General features: G+C 33.4%; 1 protein-coding gene across 2 annotated transcripts; it reads left to right on the forward strand.

Moving 5' to 3' along the window:
* Positions 1–295: 295 nt before the first annotated feature.
* Positions 296–6,636, forward strand: LOC105777242 (filament-like plant protein). 2 transcript variants are annotated; one of them, XM_052622237.1, is made up of 6 exons: positions 296–489; positions 656–957; positions 2,360–2,537; positions 3,122–4,479; positions 5,998–6,238; positions 6,330–6,636. In XM_052622237.1, the coding sequence occupies exons 2-6, from the start codon at positions 844–846 to the stop codon at positions 6,476–6,478; spliced, it is 2,040 nt and encodes a 679-aa protein (XP_052478197.1). In that variant the 5' UTR covers positions 296–489; positions 656–843; the 3' UTR covers positions 6,479–6,636. The 2 variants fall into 2 exon arrangements, with proteins under 2 accessions (XP_052478197.1, XP_012455840.1); XM_012600386.2 differs by having other exon boundaries at positions 303–489; positions 5,998–6,636.
* Positions 6,637–11,699: the final 5,063 nt, after the last annotated feature.

Genomic DNA, 11,699 nt, shown 5'->3' on the forward strand with positions numbered 1-11,699 from the left:
TGCAGATATTAAGGTGGGTTTGAATGGGCGATTGGGTGCGGTGCGTTTAGTTTACCTTTTGTCTCAGTATCTACAATATCTAATCTCACCGCCAACTCTGTTTTTACACTAATCGTAGGTAAATGTACCGTCCATCCAAACTCACCCTAAGTGCAATGAAGGAATAAATGAAGGAGTTAAAGTAATAAGTAGTTGGATTAAATTGCAGTAATTGTGAGTTAATATTGAATATGTTTAAGCAAAGGTAGGAAATGGCGGGCAAGGAGTAGGAGGAATAGGCGATTAGCCATTAGCCTTAGCTGTCTGTCTCTTAAGGATTTAATTTGGTTTGATGGGCTAAATAGCCATAAATGTGAAACTGAAAAGAGGGAAATGGGAGGTTCTAAAGTCCTTGTCTGCCTTTCTATATCTATCTTTCTCAGTCTCCCAGCAATGAATGGCGTAAAATTTGGGAGATTTTGATTTGGATTTCGCCATTCGGGATTCTGGGTAGGTGACTTTCTCTCTCACTGTGACCTTCAATTTTTTTCTAAGACTAATATTTTACTACTAATTATTTACTGTTCTCCCTTTTTAATTCTTTATTATTAGCAGTGTTTATGCATTAATTATATGATTATAGAAAACATTTCATTTTTTGCTTCTTGGAGGTTAGATTGTCCATTGAGAGTGGATTCTAAGCAAAGTCTCGTCTCAGATTATATTCAAAGAAAAAAAAGTTACCTCGGTTCTTGTTCATCCAACAGTTCGACAACAACAGCAACAACAACAACCAAAAAGTTATGGATTAAACCAAGCACCGAATTGAGTTGAATTGGATTGTGCTCTGTGTTGGAGTTGAAGATGGATAGAAGGAGTTGGCTATGGAGAAGAAAGTCGACAGAGAAGAGTCCAGGCGAAACTGATAGTTCAGGAGGTTCCATTTCATCTTTTTCTGAAAGATTCTCTGATGAGCAGGTATATATCTTTTTTCTTTACTTGGTTTTCTTTGTCATTGTCAATTTATTTGGAAATATTAATATCCCGCAATTTTGTTGAATGGATTCTTCAATTGTGTTGTAAGTATGTCCCTTCTTTGTATCTTGATGGGCTTGTATGAAAAAAAATTCGGGTTATTTTTGTTGTTGTAAATTGAATGATATCCAATGTTGTTTAACCAGAATTAACTCAAGTTGGTTGTTAGCCCCTTGATGATCCTCTAGGCTGCTTATTTCAAATTTATTATCATTCTCAAACTCTGATGAGACCAATAATTGGGTCTGGATATTCTTGCTTAGGCAATCAGTTAGCTCCATCTACTTTTGTCTTTTAAATGTTTCATTTATGGAGCTCAAGTTTTGCTGAAAATGTTCTTGGATGCTTTTCTTTTTTGGTTAATCTCTGCATTTTTGTTGCTTTGATTCATTAATTATACTTTTTCCTACAATTTTATAGAGAATGTACCAGGAAGTTCCACTCTTCTTGTGTTTATGAGCATAGTTGGACTCAATTTTATAAGAAGGCAATTCTTAAGAGCGAGATGACTGGAGCAATAGCATTGAAAAATATGCAGTTTTCATTGTTGCCTGTCTTGAGTTTCAATTGCGCCTGAATTTCACTTGTGAGACATCGCTTCTGATTTACATTTGAAAGAGTGATTAACCCTAAGTCATTGAAGACCTCGAGAGCTTGAGAAGCGAAAAATATTTGGTTTGAGCACTCAAGAACGATTCAGGAATTCTTTATAAGCTTTTCAAAGCTAAGTTAATATTCTTGAAGTGTCTAGTTTTCCTTTCTTAGTAAAAGGAAATTGTCATTGGACCTGTGAAGCCATAAGAGCCTTCAATCACCTTTAACATACAGAAAGGAATTATAGATCACTATTGCATTAGGTTCTTGCAAAGTTTAGAAGGCTGTTTTTGAAGTTTTCCCTTGCCGTAGGTTATTTTTAAGCAGCCTTGTTTATTACACAAGCATGATTGATCAGACTTTAGTTCCTTCTAGACTTACTGAAGGAAATAAATGATGGTAGTGGGTATGTATTTAAGGTGAGCCACAAGGTGCTCTTTGGACGATTCAGGCATGTGCTCATCTGTCACCGGTTTTATCTTTCCTATTTTTTCAATGAATTCAAATATCTTGGACTTTATGTATAGTTTGTCTTTATAATACGTTATACGGTGACCTATGTAACCTGTAAAACAGGTCCTGATTGTTGTATTATGTTCTTGTCTAAATAATTTTCTTCTCACATGATGATAGAGATGTGAGGCTGGTTTTAGAGTTATATGTTCCGTTTGTATGTTTGTATGTAGTAATAATGTCTTTAGATTCTGCTGGTCTGGTTTGGAGACAATCTGATCTTTCTTTGTTTTCAAAGGCTAGCGCCACCATTAGTTCTCAATCACTGGAAGTTACATCAAAAGCTGTACCTGTTGATGAAGAAAATAACAATGTGAGATCTCTAACAGAGAAATTATCTGCTGCTCTTATGAACATCAGTGCCAAAGAAGAGTTGGTTAAGCAGCATGCTAAAGTTGCAGAAGAAGCTGTCTCAGGTATCGTTATTGTAAAAAATTATTATTGTAGTGAGAAAAATAACATTAAAATCAGCACAATCTTAAACAAATAGTTTTGAATAGCACAGGTTTTTACAATCATGATCTCCCCTCTAATTAGAAGACTATGTGGATATGTCACAGTAGTACTGTATTCCTATTTGAATTACATTTAAGTCAAAAAATCAAATCGATATGTATGATGGTGCAGAAAATGGCAGCAAATATAGCTTCTATGTTCATCTATTTATTAAAGAAGGTCGCCCGAATGGTATTTTACCTCCTTTTTTGTTTCATTGGCTGTGATTTACTGATATACGGCTGCAAGGGGGATCAGAAGATAAAACAGAGAATGATAGAAAAACTTTTTGAGAGATGAAATGTTTATAGAATAAACAACTTAGTAGTTGTATTCATGTTTGTGGTCAACTAATGAGTAATAGTTTTTTCTTGGTAGCATGTTTCTCTTGGAAGTTTAGGGTTCTTCTTTTCTCTCTCTCTCTCTCTCTATATATATATATATGAAAATCTGCTGCAACAGAGAAGTTAACTGTTAGTTTTATTTTTCTTGAATATGAAATTAGGCTGGGAGAAAGCTGAAAAGGATGTAGTAGCTTTGAAGCAACAGCTTGATGCTGCTATGAAGAAAAATGCAGCACTTGAAGATCGAGTTGGTCATCTGGATGGGGCACTCAAGGAATGCGTTAGACAACTTAGGCAAGCAAGGGAAGAGCAAGAGCGGAAAATCCATGAAGCTGTTTCCAAGAAATGTCATGAGTGGGAATCTTCCAAGTCTGAGCTTGAGAGTCAGCTTCTGAATCTCAAGGCCCAACTTGAAACCGCCAAAAATGACACTGCTGCCTCAGTTGATCCTGACCTTCAACTGAAGCTTGATGCATTTGAGAAAGAAAATTCAGCCCTTAAACTTCAGCTCCATTCTCGAGCTGAGGAGCTAGAACGTAGGATTATTGAGAGGGACCTGAGCACTCAAGCCGCTGAAACTGCCAGCAAACAGCATTTGGAGAGCATAAAGAAGTTGGCTAAGCTTGAAATCGAGTGCCGCAGGCTAAAAGCCATTGCTCGTAAAGCATCCCCTGCTAATGATCAGAAGTCTTACCCTGCCTCCTCAATTTGTGTTGAATCTTTTACAGATAGCCAATCAGACAGTGGGGAGAGGCTACTTGCTGTTGAAACAGATATGCAAAAGATGAACGGGTTGGAGATGAATGGATGTGATAGAAGCAGCTCAGATGCATGGGCATCTGCACTCATTACAGAACTCGATCAATTTAGGAAGGAGAAGGCCGTTGGAAGAAACATCATGGCCCCTTCAGTCGAAATCAATCTCATGGATGATTTTCTTGAAATGGAAAGGCTTGCAGCTTTGCCGGATACAGAAAGTGGAAGTGGTTTTAATGATGCCGGTCCGGTATCTTATCAAACCAGTATAGTTGAAAACCCATTGAAGGCTGATCTTGAAACCTTAGTCCACCGGGTTGCTGAACTAGAGGAGAAGTTAGCACTGACCGAAGAAGAAAAGTCGGAAATGCAGATAGCTTTTACTGAATCTCAAAAACAACTTAAAACATTGCAGAATCAACTAAGTGAAGCTGAGATAAGGTTCAAAGATGTGCAAACTCAATTAGCTCTTGCTGACAACTCAAAGCAAGCTGCAGAGAAAGAAGTAAAAGTCGCCAACATGAATCGAGAAGTGGCAGAATCAAGACTTAGAGATGCTGAAACTGAAATAAAGACTTTAATGTCGAAAGTTACTTCGTTAGAAGAAGCACTCGGAAAGGAACAAGCATTGTCTACTGAAAACATGAACAAGTGCAAAGAATTGGAGAACGAACTTTCTAAAATGAAATGTGAAACCAAGCTCCGACAGGAGGCTGAGCTCCAACATGCAGCAAAATATAATGAAGAGTTGAAGGTGCAGCAGGTTAGTTATTTAGTATGCTTATTTTAATTGTAGGTACTGCTTGCATCAAAAGAGAAATCTATTCTTTTAAGGAGCAAAGCTTATATGCAAATGTTAGTTCAAATAGAAACTGCATCACTTCAGTCTATTCTGTAACTTGGCATTTTCTATTGCATTGCTTCATGTAGGTTCATCTAGAAGAAGTAGGAAGTAATCAAAACCGAGTTTGGTTTTTGGTTAAGTCGGTTTAAATAATTTTATTAGTGAGTTATTGGTTTCAGTTTTCCAAACCAAATAAACTGAATAAACCAACATATATAACCCTTTACATCTCCTCACCTTAAACCCAATACCCCCACACATTCTAAAATAGTTTGGTTAGGTTAAGTCGGTTGAGGATGCTATGGTCGGTCATTTCAGTCGGTTTTGGTGCTTCAACCAGTTTAATTGATATTTTCTATATAAAAACTGAACTGGTCAAACCGATGTTTTGCTCACCCTCTATATTTTAGCATCGATGTCCAATATAATGCTGTAAAATGACTGATTTTGGAGGTTTAGAATTCTGCATTTGTCTTGAAAAACTGACTTGAGTTTTGCTATTTGTCATGTAAGATTTTATATAAGGATATCACTCTCTGACTCTTCGTTTCTTTTAGAAACTTGTGTCTCACACTTGTGTCAGACACATATAAGGATATCACTCTCTGAGGATCTTCCAAATGCATGAAAAAACTTAAGAAAAGCTTACATGCCCTTCTTGGGCAGATACCTGAGTCTGGGTAACATTGTTTTATAACTGCCTCAATTTACTAAGCTTTGGATGAATATTAGTTTAGTTCCCCAGGTGCAGTGACAATCTATTCCTACACATGCAAATGCGCTTTTAATTTTTCTCCAATCCATGCAATTGCTCATTGTGTAAGTTGCTGTTTGAGTACTGGAGAGTACCAACTTCAAGTGCTGGTTTTTGGTATAAGATGCAACTCTATGTTACTCATACTGGGAGTGAGATTTGGATAGACTAATCCAAGGGTTAGGTTAGCCATAGGTCCAACCCGACCTGACCCAGGTTTGGACAAGATAATTTTTACTTGAATTAAAATTTAATAATAAAAATTAATATTTTACTTAAAACTATAGAAATATTAATATAAAAAGTTTGCTAGATCAAACTCGGTAGAAATGGGCTTGGCTAAGAGATTTTTTTGGGCTACAACCTAACCCAACTTGTGAACATCTTTAAATATGGTCATGCATGTTAAATTTTTACCAAGTTTTTAGTTCAAGTCCGTAAATTAAATTTTTTCTAAAAGTTTTTGATAACTCATATTTTCATATCCATATACTAGACAAAGATATTTTAAGAAAAATGCAAGCGAAGATGTGTACAAAGTAAACTGACGTGGGATGTGAGATGGGATTAATGAGCCTTCCATTTTATTTCTACAAAAATTGTTCAAAGAGTGATCGTCAATTGGCACAGTCTTTGTGAATTGTTAGCTGTAATGTTATAAACATGAGAGTGGTTATATGCAGGACAAGGAGCTATCAATTGCAGCCTGTAAATTCGCAGAGTGCCAGAAGACGATTGCTTCACTGGGGCAGCAGTTGAAATCACTTGCGACACTGGAAGATTTTTTGATAGACTCTGATAAGCCATTGGAGCTTGTAGATGGAGGATTAAAATGTACTGGAAACAGTGAGAAACAACCAAAACTGGGTGTTACTGGCATGGAATTTCCGAGAAGAGGCTCTCCTGAGTTTTCTAAAATAGTAGGTGAGTATACTAAATCTTTAGAGAATCAGAATAGCAATGCTATTATCAAGGAATCTACATTACCGGTTAAACCTGTTATCCTCTCTAGCAGAACTCGAACCGGTTTCGGGAATATTTTCCCTCGCAGTAGGAGTGGGAAACCGATTTGAATATCTGTTGTCACTCATATTTGGTTTTAGACCCAAATCGTTAGCTTGTGAAGCAACAGGTATATATAAAAATACTCAAGACGAAAAGTAATTACGAAAAATAATTACTCAAAGAAAATTAGTATACAAATATAGCATTTCTTTTTCCATGTTTTCACTTTCCCTTATATTTATAAGATTGTTAGTATTGTTTTATTTTACTTAATTATCTTATAATGATAAAATAATATACTTCGAATTTTATTTCCATTTTCTATTATGTCAATGGATTATTTTTTCTTTCCTCATTAAACTAAACATGTTCAAAGGTTAGAGAAATTCAAATGAGTCCAAAATTTATATGTTAATAAGAGAGTTTTACTAAAATAAAAGACTTTAAAAAATAAGTTTAAAATAAAATGTTCATTTGGATAAAAGCTTCAACCTTAGCCCTAACATTTAAGGTTGAAGCTCAATTCAAACTGTCTTTGTTTTCACTTATGTCAGGCATTACACCCATATTTTTACGTAATTAATCAATTATATTAATTAATTGTATATTTTTATTTTGTTTTGTAAACATCTATATATATTATGAAAGTATTAAAAATAAAAGAAGATAAGAAATGAATATACCGAATAATCACAAAAGTACGATTTAATATACTGATTTAGAATAAAATCACAAACCCAAATTGTTTACGTACCAGCGATACCATAGTCCCAAAGGTTAGAGGATAAGCGAAATGCTTAACAACTTGGAAAATAATTTCGGCGGACTCAAAATGGTTAAGAAATAGCTTTGGCTGTTTTTCTTCTAAACAAAAACGTGGGGTGAAAGTAAAGGGACTTTTCACCTTTTTAACCTCACGAACTGCTATATGCAGTTTCTCTTCAGATTTTTTTTTTATTCAAATGTAAAGTGCAAGAAAACTGATCTATTATGTGAGGAGTTTTAAGTACATTATGGACGTCTACACTAACATTTTCCACCTGTACGTAATTGTCACTTATTCTCACACTTAAGTATTAAGACATCATTATCTCTTTTTATTTTTCTTCAAGTTTCATATAGAAAGTAGGTCGTGTAACCAACCTACAGTATTTTTGAGAGCTGGCTACCATATAATTGTTAGGTGTATGTGGCAGCTCGTGAATACAAGTAAAATTTGCATGCAACACCCCAGATTCATTTAATTGTATTTCCAATTGTTCACGATCTGTTTTATTATTAAAATGATAACCAACATTTTGTATTCACAAATTTGTTCACTATTAATACAATTGAATGAGACACTATAATAATCTTTCCTTTTTCTCGAATCTCTCTATTTCAATTTAACTGCTCTCTAGATATGTTTCGTTAAATCGAATCATACTTGATCATTGATAGCATACTAAGATAGTTAACATTGAACTGAAAAATAAAAAAAATGGTCAAAGGTCATAAGAGTACGTTATAGAGATATCTAATTGATCTCATGGGTATCGCACAACTTAAAAGCAAAGATCGAATCTTGTATTACCCATATTGGTCATTCCATGCACATGTGGTATGAAACACATGCTACCGCATTACTTTCCCTTTTCTTGGGGCATATGTGTGTTATTAAGATTTCAATACCATACAAGTAATAGTTCAGATATACTCAATATCTAACTTGAGTTCTCTACTCTACCTTTTAATGAATTTATCTACAGGACTCCCACCTAACAAAAGGACAAAATAAAGTGAATTGTGGGATCTATTATTTACTTTTGTTCATTATTTCATCACTATATAACCTTATCTTGATTTGTTATTAAGGCAATTATGTTTTAAGTTTGAGCTTTCATTAAAAACTCCTTAAAACTGATCCCATCTCTACATGACACTAAGTCATAGAAGTGGCATATGTGAGAAGGCCAATCATCTGTCCCACATACCTTTAATCATATATATGTACATAACATACTCGTGTATGCATTTAAGGAACAAAGTAATAAACTTTTGAAGGCATTAATAATAATTTGATTCATATGACTCTCTAATATATATCAATAGTTTAAAAAACTGTTCATAAGTCTCAATGTAGCTAACACATTAGATTCTAGGCAAACCTAGAGATCTAGTATGCTTATTGAAACATCTCTCCCTATTGGTTTCATAAATGAGTTAGCAGCCATTTCTTGCATAGATATGTATTGTATGTTGACTTCTCTGTGGGCAACAATGTCTTGTACAAAATTGTACTTTACGTTTATGTGCTTAATTCTTGAATGGTATTTGGGATCTTTAGTGAATGCCATTGCAGCTTGACTATCGCAATTCACTAACACTCGTGATACATATTTACCAAATCCAAAATGAATCAAGCATTGTTTTAAGTTGAACTGCCTCTTGCATTGCAGCTGAAATTGCCACAAACTCGGCTTCCATTGTGGACAGTGCAATACAAGCTTGTTTCTTGTTGACCCAGGAGATTGCACTTGTAACAACTTGATTTTTAGTGGTGTTGGAAATGGTGGTTTTAGAATCTCGTTCTTCGATGGTCGAGTCCGTAAATATTATTAATTAATATTTATGAGTCAATTATAGTGTTATATCTAATTTTGATCAGAAAAATTTGTTAATTGGATAGTTAGTTAAGGTACAAGTGTTGTGATCCTAAAGTCTGTAGTGTTAGAAAATGAGGTATCGAGACCTCGTTTCTATAAACCAAACCCATAAATATTTTTATTAAACATTTAATGAATTATTATTTAGGTGAATTGAATTTTGGATATATAATTTCACCGAATTGATAACCAATTAAAGTATAATGAATAAATTGTAAAATTTTAAAAGTTAATCCATATAAATTTTAATTACCAAAAGACTTAAATAGTAATTAAATAAAATTCTAAAATGACAACTAACTATTTTAATATGATAATGGGCGGTTGGTATGACGATTAGCATAAATTTTATAAAATTATGATATAATTAAAATTATAAAATATAATTAATTAAATAAAAGAAAGCCAAGTGGAAAGAAAGACAACATTTTTTCTTTCTTCTTCATCCATTCACTAATTCTTCAAGGAAAGGAAGCCATTCTTTTAGCTTCATGATATTAGGCCCTTGCATGATAGGTAAATTAAAGTCCGTTTCTTGTATTTTTTTAAATGTTTTTAAGGTTGTGAGAGATTGATTTAATTAACTCGTGTCTCAATATTTGAAACTGTTAAAGTTTATAAATGATGTCATTGATGAATGCTTGAAGTTTTAATGATAAATTGTTAGTTTATAAGTTTAGAAGTAAAATGACTAATTTGTAAAGTGAAAATTGATAATTTTGAGCTTAGGAACTAAAGTGTAAATATTTCAAATTGATATGAAATATATGTAATTATAGATAATAGAGGGTTATAGAAGGATAAAATTAAAATCATATTGAAAAACGAAGCTTAAATGCGAAAAATATAGCTATTTCGTTTTCAGGGACTAAATTGAATAAAATGCAAAATTTTAAGGAACCTATGAAAAATGAAATTGAATTGATATATGTTTACAATAGGCTATTAAAAGATGTTTAGAACTGATAAATTTGAAATGAATTATTATAGATCAAGATTTGAATCAATCGGAAGATAATCGAGAAAAAAAATGAGAAATTGCATATCAGTCCCTGACACCTTGTTGCGGATTCTCGATAGCTTGAGTGAGCAGTATCAAATAAAGTTTGCAAAAGTAAACCTGACCTACAGCTTGTGCGAGCAGCCCAAATATCACATGTTGTCTGAAGAAATTCAAATATTACAGCTTGTGTGAGCAAATCGATCTCGTGTATCTGATTTCATTTTACTTTAGTTCTCTGGGCGAAAATAGAAATAAAAATGGTACTAAATGAAATCGATATGTTTGGAATAAATATATATGAATGAATTTATATATGTATTACAAGTTGGATATGATTTGCTTAGTGTATGTTATATGATGGATTGTTATTTCACTATATGAATGCGTTTTAAGCTTATGACACGTAATCAAACTAAACTATTTGATGTATTTGTGAAAGTAAATGAATATGCAAGATGCCAAAGGATTGCTATGTTTGTAACAATGTATTTTGATTTCTAAATTAGTGAAATGTCAAGGTAAGTTAAAATAAATTTCATATGGACTTACTAAGCATTCAAAATGCTTACCTGTTATTACCTTTTTCCTTGTAGATTGTCAGGTTACGGAATGCATTGGTTGAATCACCACAAAGCTCACACTATCCTATCTGTGATTTGGTAGGCTAATGCCTGATTAAATCTTGGTCACGTGGCATGTACATTAGGTTAATGTGTGTGTGTGTGTTTTGGTACCATGATAAGTTCATATGTGGGTCTTGTAAATGGAAAAATATGTTGGATGTTTAAAAGTGTGAATTGGGTTGAAATGTTAATCAATGCTTCACTATGGTGACTTAATTTCTATTGGACTGTAAGTGAATGTTTTGGGCAATATTATGAACCATATTTTTGACTTTTCATGAATGATAGTTTGATGGTACAATGATATGCTTTGAGCCTGGGGATGGTAAAGTTAGATATATTGCTTGTATGGTTTGAATGTATGGTAATGTAGTTGTGTTCCAATAGGTTGTTTGATGTGTTTTTGGTGGCAAATTAAGGCATGTTGACTTGGTTGATTTTGGAAAAGGTTAAATGATGAAATGGTTTCATTTTGTTTAGTTTTGTACAGTTCTAAGTAAGTCTAATGGCATCATTTGAATCAAAAATGGTTTGGGCATGGAAAGGAACCAAATGGTAGATTTTGGCATTTTGGTATTGAAGTATTGATACTTTGGAATAGGTATTGGTACTTAGCTCTTCCAAACAAGTTTTTAAACAAACATAATGCCAATTTGGTATCGGTATTAAGGTAAGGTATCGGTACTTTGATCCAAGTATCGATACCTTATGAATTTAATTTGAGTTTATGAAATATTGAAGCTAAATTTGGTATCGGTACCTTCAAGGGGTATCGATACCAGTTAATGAAATTTTTTAAACTTTACAATATGGTTCTTGTTCATGCTCGGGTACTAAATGAGCTTTCGTAAGCTCGATTAAGTTTCAAAAAAGTTTAATTAATGTAAAATAATCGTATTTATGAGATGTTTGATTGTTTAATTGATTTATTTCCAATAATTCTGATAGTAGTTATTTCGACAACTGTTGTGGCATCCTGTGTAACAACCCGATTTTAAGCCTAGTCGAAACAGTGGTTTCGGGACTACAAATCCGATGAGGAAAAATTTATTTCTTACTATATTTTTATGGTCTACAATTTCACGAAAATATTTCGTGAAAATTTTGTT

The sequence above is a fragment of the Gossypium raimondii genome, chromosome 10 (genome assembly GCF_025698545.1).
Source record: "Gossypium raimondii isolate GPD5lz chromosome 10, ASM2569854v1, whole genome shotgun sequence".
Classification (NCBI taxonomy): domain Eukaryota; kingdom Viridiplantae; phylum Streptophyta; class Magnoliopsida; order Malvales; family Malvaceae; genus Gossypium; species Gossypium raimondii.